Source organism: Carex rostrata, chromosome 8 (genome assembly GCF_964058835.1).
Source record: "Carex rostrata chromosome 8, lpCarRost1.2, whole genome shotgun sequence".
Classification (NCBI taxonomy): Eukaryota; Viridiplantae; Streptophyta; class Magnoliopsida; order Poales; family Cyperaceae; genus Carex; species Carex rostrata.
In genome coordinates, this window is record NC_135925.1 from 7,713,376 (window position 1) to 7,729,666 (window position 16,291).

Sequence of the window (16,291 nt, forward strand, 5' to 3'; positions counted from 1 at the left end):
TATTAGAGTTATGAAAAGAATGTACTTTCTAAGTGTTCATTTTGTATTTTTATGTTGTATCGTTAAATACTTGAGTAATTACCTTAATACAAAACAGTTGTTTTAAACATATAATTGTAAAATATGACCGTGTAATTGTGTATTTTTCAAAAACATTACTAGGTTTTTTTACACATATAGTTATAATTACCAAGGCACACCATAACAATACAAAATTCACATGAGTTGTCGTTATTATTGAACTTCAATATTATCATCAGACGTGTTAAACGGAACAAAGAACTATTATAAGGAAGTAGCCAATTGTTGCTTGAACAATATTTATGTTGGAAGTAACTAATTTAATGCTAAAACACATAATTATCCATTTTTTATTATTATATTTTAAAAGTAATTAATAACTAACTTATTGTTCAAGACAATTAGTTAAGTATTTATATGTACTACATGTATATAAAATGAGAATAGGTACAGAACACATTTAGGTGTAGACACTGAGGTGAACACTTCGACGTGAAGGGCTTTAAACGAAGTTTATATTATCATGAAATCCGCATTATCTACATATAAATTTAGCTCCCTTGTAACCAATGACGTGGACAATTTCTAATAAAGAAACGATGAAATTTTGTATTATATGTTTTCTGTGAGCTCCATGGACCATGGTAACAAGTTTCTTGACCACCCTTGGTGAGTGATATCATAGTCCAGTATATTTTTTTTTTATATTTTTTTGCTTAGTTAATGCACAACTGAAATAATTTTAGAACTTGGGACAGATGATGGGTTCAAAACAAAACAATCTTAGTTGCGCTTAGAAGTTAACTTGGTCCATTTATCTGAGTAAAGACTCAAGACCCACAGGCGTTATTCTATTTACTTTTTTCTTTTTCAATTTAAAAAAAAAAAAAAAAACCGAGAAGGCCTTGCCCCACCCGGGCCGCCACCACTTCTCTTACAGATTTTCCAGCAGATTAATTTGATCTGTTGGTTTCGTTTAATATTTATTGATTTTTCCGCACGATATTAATACGGCTTCATTTTCAATTTTTATTTTTCTTTTGTTTCGGCCGGTAAGTGTGAATAGATAGACAGAGCTGTCTCTCTGCGAGTCTTGTAATGGAAAGCGTAGGTTTACCCGTTTAGTTCAAGCCCGTCTAAAAAATTGCAAGAGTCGAAACGATCAACAGACCAAGTTCTTGTATGGACCGGATCAATTTTTTCTAATCCAACCCGTCTACTCACAGTCCATGACGAGTTTGATCCGTCCCGAACCATGTTAATTCCGTGATTCGATGAAATTTGTATGTTTTTGTTCAAATGTATGGTACAGAATAAAAGGGGTGTGTATTTTTCGAGAGAACGAGTTTTCCAGACAGTAAATTTGCTGATAAAATATTTATGCTTTTATAATTATGTAGTTTTGAATAATGAGTAGATAATTGTTGTTGATACATAAGTGAGTGGACAGAAAGAGAGAGGACTTTTCGATGAATGAAATAGCGCAAGAGAAACCAACTACAATAAATCTCCTTACCAAATTACCTTGCAACTATTCAAACGGACCCCATTTGTTATGGATGAGAAAAATTGGTTACCCAAAATAAAATTTAGGAAACGAAAAAATTTGGTATATTACAACACCTAATAAATTGTATTATAAACCAACAAAAAGATGCTAATTTCCAGTAGCTCATGACCTCATGTTATCTTATAAATATCTCTTTGGAGCACTAAAGAATTATTTTAACAAAGCACGCTTATTCTTCCTATGGTAAGCAAGCAAGCAACCATTACCTTTCTGAGAAAATTGAGAAAATAAAACAACCAAAGAGACGAGACTCACAACACCAAGCCACCAAACCAAACCTAGAGCGGTTCAGTGACATCCGTCACCGGTCCGATCCATGAACCGGACAATGGCCTGTATGACCTCGCCAGTCGGTTCAGAGAGAGGCTTGAGCGAAAAGAAACCATGCTCCTCTCCTGCAATCTGCACTACCTCCACCTCCTTCCCCATCTCCTTCAACCTCTCGACATAATTCAAATTGCTGTCAATCAATATATCTCTCTCGGCAGCCACAACTAGTATCGGCTTCATCTCGACATTTTCCAAATTGGGGCTCTCTGGCCCGAAAGGGTTTAATGCCGGGTGAACTCGGGTAGCCCCTGCCGGTAACGACAATCGTAAATACCGAGCCCATGCTTCCGGACTTAGGAAAGCGCCCTCCGGACATTCCAACTCAGATTTAGTCGGCTGCTCCCCAATTAATGCTGGCATTATGAGAATAAACCCACGAATCTGCATGGGGATTAAACCATTTGGTCCGAATTTGATGGCCATGTGGTGGGCCATGTTTCCACCAGCCGACTCACCCGAGACAAAAACCTTAGTGAAGTCTCCCGATTTGGCAAGCCATGGATCAGTGTTGGGTCCGGTAAACTGGGATTTTAGCCAGAGAAGTGCAGCCTCCGCATCTTCAATGGCAGCAGGGAGACGGTGCTCGGGGGCTAGACGGTAGTCAAACGAGAGAACAATTGCAGAGAGTTCAGCAGAGAGGCGGCGACAAATGGTGTGGAACATGGGCCAGGTTCGGGAACCGATGCAGAAACCGCCGCCATGAAAGAAAGCTAGTACAGGGAGCTTTGCATCGGGTGAGGTTTCGACGGGGCGGTAGAGACGGACATGGAGAGAATGGATGGGATCAAAGAGGAGGTCTTTCCACTCGATGGAGCTGTCGTCGGGAAAGGTGACGGAGAAAAGGGGATCGGCTGAGCGGATTACGGTGCCGTCGCTCATGAGTTTGAGGAGGCCGCGGCAGTCTTCTATGACGTAGGGTTTGTTGGTGGTGGCGTCAGTGGCAGTGGAGCTGGCCATGGTGAGATGATGAAGAGAACAATTTAATCTGATTTAAAGACTTAGCTTTAGGAGATGATGAAGAGTGAAGACTGAAAACTAGTGAGATTTATACTCTCAAGTAAAGAGGTGAGTTGGAAACTTGAAAATGTGCCCTTTTGAAATTCAAGAAATGGGCATTTGATTTTTCTTTTTCATTTATTTTTTATGACAATGATGATTTAATTGTTGGGGCTGCGGTGCCGGTGGGGAACTCGTGGTCAATATAAGAAGCATGCTTGTCAGTGTCAGATTTTTACAATTGTCAATTTGTCAGCCGTCACTGGTTACGACATTTTAATTGGCTGTTAGTGAAATTTTCGAATCTGTTATTTCCTGAAAAAAAATATCATAAAATTATTTCGGAACCATAACTGTTAGTGAAATTTTCGAATCTGTACAGTACTTTGCAGATTTATATTTTTTTTTACCATTTAATTGGCTGTATTTTGCATTTTAGATTGAGGGTACAGTACATTTGTAGATTATAACAATGGGAAAGGCTTGACTCATAAGTTTTTATGATTTGATATAATAAATTTAAGAATTTGTTAATAACAATGGGAAAGACTTGACTCATAATTTTTTATGATTTGATATAATAGATTTACATTTGTGCTGGACTGTATGTGAATGTTTTTTCTGATGTTTACGTTTTGTAAGACTGATATGTTTCATGGTAATAAAACGGGCTCTATGTAGGAGTGAAAACGGATCGAATACGGATCGGATAGTGATAAAACCATATTCGTATCCGTTTTTATTTTCCGGATACGGATACGAATCGGATATTAATCGGATACGAATACGGATCGGATATTAATCGAATACGAATATGAATCGAATATTAGTCGAATACAAATACGAATACGGATATAAATCGAATTTCTAATTCGGATATATATATTACAACAAGATTGTATAACATCAGTGGAGTGAATTAAAATTTTTAATTGTAAAACAACAAGTATCCACATTTGAAATCAGAACAAAATTAATTAACTAATGTGTTATTTAATAAAAATAAAATGACCCATCATAAACAATAAATTACATCAAAACTCAATTAATTAAATGAGAAAATAATTTAAAAAATGATTATTAGTATTTTTGAAAATTTATTATGAATTTTTAAACCTAAGATTTGACTTAATGAGAGAAACAAAAATTCAAGATGTTGTTTGAATGACGATTGGGTCTCATGGTAGGACTTCTCACTCAGGGATGGCCACATAGATCCCACCTCTTAATTCTCATCTCTCTATTTCTATTACAAGCGGACCCCACTTGTATCCGAATATCCGAAAAATTATCCGATTATCCGAAAAATATATCCGAAAAATGAAAAATTCGAATATCCGAAAAATCAACGTATCCGGATTCGGATAATTATCCGAATCCATATCCATATTCGCTTCCGAAATTAAAACCGAATTCGTATCCGTATCCGGATAAATCATATCCGTATCCGTATTCGTATCCGCAAATTATCCGTATCCGACTATCCGAATCCGAAAAATTCAAATACGAATATGAATTCGGTCGGATAATATCCGACCCGTTTTCACCCCTAGCTCTATGCCTTTTTAAAAAATATATATATATAATAGATTTACACACTCTATATGATAGGATTCCATATTTAATATAAAAGTTTTACATACTTTTTTTTTTTTTAAAAAGGTAAATAAAAAAAAAAGGTAAAATGTCAATTCCATTGATCGGAATATAGATAATTACACCATCACAATTGTTCCAGTTTTATAGTCAACTATGATTACAGATTTAATATAAGAAGTTTGCAGACTTTGACTGATAAGTTTACAGGCATTATCTATTAGGATTACAGAATTGAATGATTCGATTTATTATTTGAATGCAGTAAATCTAGAAAAGAAAATTTTTAATTTACTTGTGAAGTTTACAAACTTTAGATCAATATTTTATAGAGTTGTGTAGTAAGTTTTATAGTCATGAAAAGCCTTGGATTTAAATAATTGGAACTAGCAGCTAGCTCTAGATCAAAAAAAAAAAAAAAATTATAGATTTATAGACTTCAAATAAACAATTTACATAGTTTTGATGAACGATTTATGGACTTGAAAACGATCCCGGTCAGTTGTTACAGCATAGCTGACTCATTATAGCATAGCTGTAAAGTGGTAGCTGCAGATTTCAGTCAAATGTTTGATTGCATCTAACATTTGCAAACCATAACTAGTCCATTGATATATATATGTTAAACTCCTCGTTCTACGATAAGGAGATATAAAATGTGCTAAACATGAAGGCATGCGAGAATTAGAAGCATGTACCTTCATTTTCCCGGTACCAACACCGTGCTCTCCTGTGCTGCTGTGCATGTTGTCATGGATGAGAAAGTTTGGTTCAGAAGGAATTATCACGACCAGAAAGTTCTCGGAGTTTATTACATTAAAATAAAATTTAGGAAACGAGAAATTTGGTATATTACTGTACCAAATAATTTGTATTACAAATTAACAAAAAGATGCTAATTTTCAGTAGCTTGTTTTATCTCATAAAAATACTCTTGACAGCACTAAACAACTGTTTTAACAGGGCACTTTTATTCTTCCTACCTAACCTCCCAACTGATCTTTTACAATTCACGATCAACATCGAGACCATGATGTAAACAACCAAAGAGAAAAGAGTCACAAAACAACTCCCCTACTGAGCAAATATAAAACCCAAGCCACCAAACCCAACCAAATTCCGCTCAGTGCGATCCCTCACCGGTCGAATTCATGAACCGGGCAATGGCCCGTATGACCTCGCCAGTCGATTCAGAGAGAGGCTTGAGCGAAAAGAAAGCATGCTCTTCTCCTGCAATGTGCACTACTTCCACCTTCTTCCCCATCTCCTTCAACCTCTCGACATAATTCAAATTGCTGTCAATTAAGATATCTCTCTCGGCAGCCACAACAAGTATCGGCCCCATCTCGACATTTTCCAAATTGGGGCTCTCAGGCCCAAAGGGGTTAAATACCGGGTGGTCCCGAGTAGCCCCTGCTGGTAGCGACAATCGTAAATACCGATCGCCTGCTTCCCGACTTAGGAAAGCACCATCGGGACACTCCAACTCAGACCTAGTCAGCGTCTCTCCAATCAATCCCGGCATTATAAGAATACATCCACGAATCTGCATGGGCAGTAAACCATTAGTTCCAAATTTGACGGCCATGTGGTGGCTCATGTTTCCACCGGCTGACTCACCCGAGACAAAAACTTTAGTGAAGTCTCCTGACTCCGCAAGCCACAGATCAGTGTTGGGTCCGGTAAACTGGAATTTTAACCATAGAAGTGCAGCCTCGGCATCTTCAATGGCGGCTGGGAGACGGTGCTCGGGGGCTAGACGGTAGTCAAACGAGAGAACAACTGCAGGGAGTTCAGCAGAGAGTCGGCGACAAGTGGCGTGGAGAAGAGACCAGGTTCGGGAGCCAATGCAGAAACCGCCGCCATGAAAGAAAGCTAGTAAAGGGAGCTTTGCATTTGGCGGGGTTTTGACGGGGCGGTAGAGACGGACGTGGAGAGAGTGGATGGGATCAAAGAGGAGGTCTTTCCACTCGATGGAGCCGTCGTCTGGCAAGGTGAAGGGCAAAGGGGGATCTGCTGATCGGATTACGGTGCCGTCGCTCATGAGTTTGAGGAGGCCGCGGCACTCTTCTACGACGAAGGGTTCGTTGGTGGTGGTGTCAGTGGTAGTGGGAGTGGGAGTGGCCATGGTGAGATGATGAAGATATTTTGTTTACTTTTTTTCTAATTTAAGGAATATAGGAAACAATGAAGATTTTATAAAAAAAAAAAAAAAGGAGATAGGGAAGAGCTTCTGTTTCCTTTGTTCTGAGTTAAGGAATTTAGGAGATGATGAAGAGTGAAGACCGGAAACTTATGAGATCTATACTTTTTAAGTAAAGAGGTTAGTTGGAGACGTGTCTTATTGAAATTCAAGAAATGGGCATTTTTTTTTTTTCTTTCTCTTTTCTTATAATGCCAGGACAATACCATATACATTGACTATTTGAACATATATGAACATGCAAGGAAAAGGTAATTTGTAGAGTCAATCTCATTCTGCATAAAGCATGTGAGACAATCAGACAATATGTGTTCCCTATCCATTTTTGGGATTGCATAACTGTTTCAGTAAAGATCTTGCTCTTACTCAACAACCACATTAATCCTTTGATCTTGTGAGAGATTGGCAGCTCCCACCTAATAGAGCATTTTATACTTGAACCCCTAGCTGTCATAACATTTTAATACAAAGTCCCCTTAATATTCACTGTCCAATCAGAATTAGATCGGACGATCGGGATATAAACGCCAATATCAACCGTTCTGCACATGCAACAGAGGAAAACGACAAGTGACGAGTCTGAACCTGTATTGAGAATCCAGACAATTACACAACAACTAAGGTAAGAACTCTTTAAATTATCAGTTTAAATCTTATTATACCAAAGGCATTCTTTCCCCATGCAACCAAACAAAAAAATTAAAGAATTTTTTCCATGAAATCGCACAGGTGAAGTTGTAATCGCGGAAACAAATCAAGCAACCAACACAAACAGCATGAGCCAGACAAAAGAACCTGTAATCCATTAACCAGACCTCGCACCCACCTCCTCCACAAACCGGCGTAACATGCGCATAAGCTCGGCAGATGACTCAGACCACGGATTAATGGTGAAGAATCCGTGTTGTTGGTCCTTGAACTTGGCCACCTCCACCGGCTTCCCCATCTGCTTCAGCCTACATGCGTAATCCACCGACCGGTCTGTCAAAAGATCACACTCCCCAACCACTACTAAAGTCGGTTCAAACTCAACCGGCTCCAGACCAGGGGTGTCTTGCCCAAATGGATTTGCGAATGGGTGGTCGAAGTTCGCACCGAGGGGAAGCGATAGCCGCCAGTATCTGTTGCATAATTGCATTAGTTCATCTCACGATACAGTATTTAAAACTTTGGCATGATTGTTGGCCAAATGGATTAAATCAATTATCTTGCTTTAGTTTTCAATTTTGCAAATATTATGTCATTTATATGAAAAAACTAGTTGGAGATGTCATCCAATTAAGTATATGCTTCGGAACATTAATAATGGTGGTCATACACATTAAAAACTTTTAAATATGACCTTCAAATTTTTTTTATTTTGTTTACCTTAAAAACTTTTAAATATCTAATTTCTCTATTAAAACGTAAAAATTGGGTTTTCCACTGAATACAAATAATATTTCTCAGTTTTTCTTCTTTAATCTAATTTTAAACTTTTATTTCATTTATAATAATAACCCAAATTTTAAATTTTAAACAAATAACCTGCTTTTTCATCAATATAAATCTAGTAGCTAAACTTATACATTAGCATTCAATATTTGATTGATTAGAGTGCAAAATAATAGATCGTAGTTGGGCAGTAAGAATGTGTTCGTTTGAAGAGAAAAATAAATTAGTCCTTTTATCTTAAAAGTTAAAATTACTTAAAATAAAAGATTAATAACAAGTTCAAAATTAGATTAAAGAAAGAAAAAAATGAGAAAAGTTATTTGTTTTAATTGGAGAAATAAGCCATTTTCAAGTTTTGATGAAAAATTGGAATTTTAGAGGAAAAAAATCTACCGATCTAAATATTTTTTTTCGATCAGGAATCTTATGCAGCTCCAATAAAAAAAAAATTAATAGATTTTCTGTATTTGCGTTGGTTGGAGTTAAGAGTCGAGAAGCAAACCACAGAAGATCTCTAATTGGGAATCTTTTGTGGTCCCAAATCCCAATAAAAAACTAAAGAATCTTCTAATTGGTATTATATTATTGATATTTGTTTGAGTCAAGAAACAAATCACATAAGATCCTCCAATCTTTTCAGGTGGAAAAAAAATTGGACCGAAAATAATTCCGATCTTTCTATGATACAAAAATTGAGGTAGTCTTTGTTTTTCTCTCTTGTTCTATAATATATTTTTTGAATAAAAAATTCTTTGATAAGTATGACAGCAATTATTTTAATTTAAAATGATAAAATATAGAGTGTAAGTGTTATAATGAAAAATAAACAATCTATATTTCAATAGGTATGCCGAAAATTCTCCTTATTTTAGACCAGAACCTTATTCTTTCTCACAAAAAAAAGTCTATGCTTCGGAAGAGAGAAGACAAATAAAAAGAAGGGTTTAATGCTGCATGCTCTGGAATACATACTACTAATAATTGCAACTGTTCATCAATTTTGTATCTGTATCAGGATTTGATCATAACCATCGTCCATCAACCAACCTAGATTACAATAATTTCTGTTTTTGCGCTTGGTGATTTTGTAAACCGTTTTGCCATACCAAGTAAATAAGAACCTCACCTGTCATTCAGCTCCAGATTAAGGAATGCTTCTTTGGGACACTCTGCTTCGGATCTCGTCCTCTCGACCCCACCAAAGAATGGCATCAGCTGCACATACCCCTTGATACGAACCGGCTCAAGCTCAGCCCGGCCAGATGCAGAGCCGAACCGGACCGCCAAATGATGCGCTATGTTACCACCAGCTGAATCACCCGATATCACAACCCGGGAAAAATCAGCCGACTCAGAAAGCCACGGGTCCGAATTGAAACCAGCAGCCTGAGACTGGAGCCAGAGGAGGCATGTGATGCTGTCTTCTATTGCAGCAGGGAGACGGTGCTCTGGCGCAAGGCGGTAATCAGGCGCTATAACTATGGCAGACAACTCAGACGCCAAACGGAAACAGTAGTTCTGACAGTTGGGCCAGGTGCGGGAGCCAATGCAGTAGCCGCCACCGTGGAAGTAGAAGAAGATCGGGAGCTTAGAGGTGATGTGGCGGGGCTTGTAGAGGCGGAGAGAGAGGTTGTTTATCGGGTCGAATAACACGTCTTTCCACTCAACCAAGCCATCGTCACGGACTGACACAGGAAAGCTTGGGTTTGCCGAACGGACGATCGTGCCGTCGCTGTAGACGGAGAGAACGCCGCGGCATTCTTCAACTATCTGCGGTGGTGGTGTTGCCATGGTTTGAGGATAGTGAGGTGGGTTTGATCTGGGTTTAGAGAAGTGTTGAGTGCGGTGCTTACTGCTTGCTAAAAGGTGTTTGGTTTTACTTAAAAAAGAGTGGGTGCGAGGAACTCGTGCGTGGCCCTTCGTATCATTTTCGTTCAAAGAGTTGCGTACATACATTGTGCTAATTAATTTAAATCGTAATTTAATTGTTATTTAAAATCTCCATTATCCTAAGAATGGAGGCCTCCATTATTCGATTTTTTATATGTTCTGTTTGTGATGAAAGTAATTATTTTTGTCAGAAATTCAACACAATTTAATATTAAATAAATAAGAGTTATTTTTGTGAATTAATGATATTTAATTATGATATTAGAATTAAATTAAATTAAATTATTAATAGTAATTATGAATTACAATGATTGTGAACCAAATTATTGTTCTTATAATTGATACTATGTTGAAAAAGAGCACTTTAAATAGACACAATAGTTTGTTCCACAATCTCCGTCATTTGTAGTTATTAGTTTAACAAATAAATTTATCTGTAATAGAAGAAATTTGTAAATATCATACAGAAAATTTATTAACTCACAGAATTAAAATTTGTATTTACTTAGTATCAAACTATGTTATTTTCAATTTTCTATCCTGGCAAAACCAATTGTTTTCATCCTGTTTGTAAGAAATAGAACATTTGAAAAGGTATTGGAAGTCTCCATTTTTAGGATAATGGAAATTTAAATACATATTACACGTTGGATTTACAACGCAAAGAAAGAATTAGCAATTAATTTACAGTTTGAATTGATTAGCATCATACGGTGCGTATAGCTCTTTGGACGAAGATGGTCCAAAGGGCTTCTGACAAGTTTCAATTCAGGAAAAAAAAATTAAAAAAAAAAAGAGGAAAAGAAAAGGTGTTTGGTATTAATTGAGTAATGGAGTGTGATGTTTATACCATGATGTCAGTTTGTCATTTCTTAATTGTTCTTTAGGTTAGGAGGAGTCTGGGTTGTCTGTCCGAGTTTATTGATATAATCTCTGTTATACAAGTCACAGAGGACGACCAGACGACTGTTACTTATTAGGGTTTGTTTTGTCAGTGATTTATGATACGAATAACCTCCACGGAATTCCTCACAAAGATTTGGATTTAAAAAGAATTTTGGAATTTTGCTCATAGTGATGTGTTTCCAACTTGCTAGTGTGACGTCGGATGGGTCCGCGCGTATCCGTTGTTGTTTTGAACTTAGGATTGTAGCATTTGTTTTTGAAAGCGATATTTTGATAATAAAATTTGTAATATTTAGGATAATGAGAATTTTTTTTATTGACTAATTTATTCTGACTCTTCGCATTAAATGCATATTAATAAAGAAAGTTAAACAAAGAAATATACATTATTAAAATTTAAATGCATACGGACCATAAATGGAAACATATCTTAAGCATTAACTATATAATTTAAATGCAATTTTTTTTTTATTTGAATGCAACTCACAATTTATAGAGTAAAAAATAGGAAACATCTAATTGTCTACAGACTTTTGTCCACAGTTTTAACTTGCGCGAATATTGTAAAACTACTTCTACATGCTGTATAATTATACAATATATCACATAAAATATATCAGTTAATTACAAAACATCGAACAACTATTTGAAGTGGTCCCATGATAATTAAAAATATATTGCAACTTACACTACAGGACAAAAAAAATTGTACTTTCAAACGGTACTTTCGGATATTGCAGTTATAGGAAGTTATTGGCAGTTAATGTTAGTTATTAGCAGTTATTTTGATAAAAAAAAGGCAAAATTAAAATTTTCTATTAATTTTTTTTATTTTTTTTTCTCAATTTAATGAATACACAAATAAATTATCAAAATATTGAATATTGTAAAATTGACCACTTTACCTATAAAAATAAAATGTACAAACTATAAAATTACATACATGCCAAATTCACAGATGAAAATGATAAAATATAATGTTAAAAAATATCAATTTCAATACTGTAAAAATATCAAGTTAAACTGTAAAAACAACACGTAAAAACTATAAATGTTTAACAATGTAAAATTAGCAAATGAAAATGATTAAATAAAATTTAAAAAGTATCAATTTTCAATACTGTAAAATTGTCAACTTAAACTGTGAAAATAAAACGTAAAAACAATAAAATTTCAATAATGTAAAATAAGCAAATGAAAACAATAAAAAAAATATAAAAAATACAAAATTGCAATACTATAAAATTGTCAACATAAACTATAAAAACAAAATATACAACATACAAAAACCAATACTGTAAAATTGCTATATCTAAACTATAAATCAGTTGTATGTATACAACATCCAGAACATTCAAAATAAAAAGTCAAAAAATAAAAACAACAATAGCTCAATACTGTAAAATGACACATCTTAACTACAAATATAACAATTTCAAACTGTAATACACAATTGCTCAACAAAACACATCAATTCAACAACATCTGTTCAACACATCCATAATATTTACCACACAATATCAAACATAAGTATATCATTCCACATCCAAAATAGCATCAAACAAACTATGAAAAAAATAAAACTTCTATATTAACAACCTCATGTGAACATTGTTGGGATGAGTAAGAAGTCTCATCATAAGAACCACACGTTCTTTCGAGATATCATCCTGCATACAAATAAAATAAACAATGTAACAAATTGGATTTATTACATGTAGGTACTGTAAAATTGTGAACTATATTCTATAAAACACTCTATGTATCATCTAAAACAGTGAACTATATCATGTAAAATTATGAACTATATACTGTAAACCTGTAAACATCAATAATAATAAATACTATAAAATAGTGCATATATCATGTAAAAATACTCTACATATTTTACCAGATCTGAAGTGGTATATGTTAATTGACTACTTCAAAGACGACAAAATCCCGTCGTGTTTTTCTTTCGAATATGAAATCGAATATTGTAAAATAAAATATAGAATCATGTAATTTCGTACATCAGACAATTCAAAACAACGACATAAAGAAAACAAACTATGCATTTCAAATCAGACCATCAGATAATGCGAGATCCGTTATTGAACAATAAATGATACAATTAAAATTCAAATCAATGTTCATATAATGCATACACACCTGAGGCTACATCAATTCAAATGAAACTTCAATAGAAGCAAGGAAATCATGATTATCAATTCAAATCAATAGAAGGAACGAAACTTAAATAGATTAGTAAATAAACAAGTTGTTTTGAATACTATAAAATCAAAAGATTTATATTGTAAAACTACAAAGTGAATACTGTAAAATAACCCGATTATACTCCTGATCGCCTCGCTCTTATCTCTCTTCTCCATATCGCCTTGCTCTCATCTCTCTCCACCAGATCGCTCCTCCAGATAGCCTGTCTTAGATCGTCTCTCTCCATTAGAATCTAAGAGAGATGCCGGAGAAGTCCGTCGGAGAGAAGAAAGCGCCAACTAGTAGTGGCGCCGGTGAGCGGCGAGTAATGGTGTTGCTGTTGAAAAATGAACTGTAGGAGAGGAGGTCATTCAGATCTGCACGATCAAGAACCCGTCGAAGAGGAGACCGTCAAAGGAGAGGTCGTCGAAGGGAAGGGGTTGAGGAGAGGAGAACCTTTTGTGAAGAGAGAAAGAGAGATCGGAAAGAGAGAAAGCTTCTGTGAAGAGAGAGAGAGAGAGAGAGCGGAAAGAGAGATTAGCGTTCCTTTTATAAAAGGAAGGTTGGATACAGTTAGCAGTTCGTTAGATTAGCGTTGTGGACAGATAGTGGACAAAACAGTGTAGACGAAAACCTTTTCTCTAAAAAAATATATAAATCAAATCATGAAAATTAACAAAATAGTTATTTGAGATATAATTTTATTAGGAAAGATTGGGAACCAAAAACTTTTGATATAATCATATAAGATCCCTCCTGATCAATAATATGAGTAGGATTTAAAATTTCACAGTTATAATTTTTGTTCAAAATAAATAGCTGTAATTTTACCAATTATATTTTTATAATTTTTATTACTGAGTGATGCGTATACATACAAAATTTAATTTTTCTCAATTTATTTAATACAAAGTCAAATGATCAACAAGTGAAGAAAAATAAATGTATTAAAATAACTTATAAACTTTTACTTTAATTTTAACCACTTGATTTTGCATTAAAGGAATTTTAAATTTTTAAAATTTTGTATGTACACGCATTATTCGTAAAGTATATTAGTTTTAACGGTTTGAATTCGTCATTTGAAGCTAATAAGATATATTTTGAAGTTAAGCTCAACAAGCACTCTTGATGAGCTTAACACACGCTAATGTCACTCTTTAGTAATTATTGCTCTCAAAATAGCACCGTCCTCTGTTTTTTCGATCAAGATCATCTGATCTAAAACGAACATTATTAATCCGCTTGATATATATGTTATTTGGGAATGAATCTTTTTCTATGTCAATAAATCAATTCAATATGTTAGTTTTAGATCAAATGATTTCTAACGAAAAAAGTATTCAATAACTCATAACTAATGCAATATCAGATTGTCGTTTGTTTCGTTTTTGTGTTAATGTCATTGTTGAAATCAAACATAGCTTAGAGTGGCATGAGTAAGACAATGATGATTAGCTCGCATACTTAGTTTTGTAACGCTGGTTAAGAAATTGAGCTATGTTTAATTTGTTTTAAAGAGAGAACAAATGGAATCAAGCCATCTAATTTTATAGGGAGAATTTCATGTATCCCCCTCAAAAACTTCAATATTACGTATTTCTCCCTCAAAAGTTTATAATATCATATTTCCCCCTCAAAATTGTAAAAACTCACATATTTACCCATTATTAATTTTACAATATATTAAATATTTCTAAAAGTGATTAAATAATATATTTGAGACTCTAAAGACCATTATACCCTTGCATCTTTCCTTTCCCATTCACTCCGTCATTGCAAAAAATTCTCCAGTCTTCACTTCAATAGTCAATAACTTTAGAACATCTATTATTTCTATGAAATTGATGTTCGTTCCGCTTTCTCAAATTGATGGAAATACGGCTTTCTTTCTATCTCCCTTTTAGAAAGCTGTGATTACTTTGATTATGAACTATTCACTTTATGTATTCAATCCAATCTACTCCTTGCTGGGCTAAGTTAAATATTATTTAGCAAAAAAATTATTTTGAGATATATCAGTATAGATTCTGAAAGCATGCATTGCTTACATGATATTACCAGTATCCTTATTTTGTTAAAACCTCAATTTGTGTTATGTAAAGTTTAGAACTTTGATCACAGAGCTGGAAAGCATCAATTCGAAAGCTTGAGTAATGACAACACCATATTTCTTAAGTCTTTTGTACTATAATTTTTTTTAAGGTTGATTTTATCCTATGATTTTGATACATCTTGGGTTTGAATAAGCAAAAATGTAGCATAAGAAAAGAGTTTAATAAGTGTTCTGACCTTATGATACAGCCTTTTTTTTGGATACTTTGTATCATAATAATGAAACACATCTAAATAAAACTTAAAGAAACAGTCTGCACTAAAAGGAGTAGATGTTTTCAAGGAAAAATAAATTGATACCAGTCCCAGAATTGTTTCAAGTCTGATACCAAAGGAAGTACCAGTCTAATCTGACATAATAAAATTCAAAATGAACACAGGAGCACGTAATCACAGTTTAAAATTGACGATAACAAATGTGCTTTGGAGAAGCCTGACGAATCTTAATTTTGGGTAAGGTCATTCAGTGAGCCGGTACACATCCAAAGAAGCTCGGTACTATACCGGCTTTGTGCAGTCCGATACTGTCTCTTTGAGCTGATACACATTCAAAAAAGCTCTCTCTTTGAGCCGGTCCCTGAAATCTGGTAAATAGGTATCTAAATTTAACTTCCATTCGGATTGAGTCCTTGTAGGCTTGAACTATTTTGCGAACTAATGGGAGTCCATTTGTACCTTAGTATGATGATGAGACACATAGTTTATGTAGTTGACATATGACATGGGTAGGACCAACGGGACCAACATTCCCTCAAAGTCTTTGTTCAAATGGAGTTTGTAATGGAGAGCTGTGAATTTAATTTGAAAGAGGGAGACTGTAGAAGCTAAAGTTTCTTTTAATTCTAACAAGGATAAAATGGGAATTATAAATTTATATGGATGGTGGATTTAAAATTAATGAAAAAGTTGATGAATCGGACAAATATGTGAGTTTCTACCATTTTGAGGGGGAAATATGATATTACAAACTTTTGAGGGGGATATACGTAATATTGAAGTTTTTGAGGGGGATACATGAAATTCCCCCAATTTTA

The 16,291-nt window shown here is 34.6% G+C and overlaps 1 protein-coding gene and 2 pseudogenes across 3 annotated transcripts; all 3 read right to left on the reverse strand.

Moving 5' to 3' along the window:
• Window positions 1-1,594: 1,594 nt before the first annotated feature.
• On the reverse strand, window positions 1,595-3,423 carry LOC144558424 (strigolactones hydrolase CXE15 pseudogene; annotated as a pseudogene). Its single transcript, XR_013512903.1, has one exon. The product of XR_013512903.1 is annotated as a strigolactones hydrolase CXE15 pseudogene (transcript).
• A 2,044-nt stretch (window positions 3,424-5,467) lies between these two features.
• Window positions 5,468-6,966, reverse strand: LOC144558425 (strigolactones hydrolase CXE15 pseudogene; annotated as a pseudogene). The gene is made up of 2 exons (XR_013512904.1): window positions 6,892-6,966; window positions 5,468-6,672 (listed from the first exon to the last, which is right to left on the reverse strand). The product of XR_013512904.1 is annotated as a strigolactones hydrolase CXE15 pseudogene (transcript).
• A 418-nt stretch (window positions 6,967-7,384) lies between these two features.
• Window positions 7,385-10,050, reverse strand: LOC144558177 (strigolactones hydrolase CXE15-like). Its single transcript, XM_078306946.1, has 2 exons — window positions 9,277-10,050; window positions 7,385-7,837 (listed from the first exon to the last, which is right to left on the reverse strand). Exons 1-2 carry the CDS (start codon window positions 9,939-9,941, stop codon window positions 7,522-7,524), a joined length of 981 nt encoding a protein of 326 aa, XP_078163072.1. The 5' UTR covers window positions 9,942-10,050; the 3' UTR covers window positions 7,385-7,521.
• Between the last annotated feature and the right edge of the window lie 6,241 nt (window positions 10,051-16,291).

Bases quoted from the DNA above. Each gene is read 5' to 3' on its own strand.
- LOC144558177 (XM_078306946.1), bottom strand. From the start codon at position 9,941: ATGGCAACACCACCACCGCAGATAGTTGAAGAATGCCGCGGCGTTCTC. The intron at 7,838-9,276 runs GTGAGGTTCTTA...ATTATGCAACAG, and splicing joins AATCTGGAGCTGAATGACAG to ATACTGGCGGCTATCGCTTC.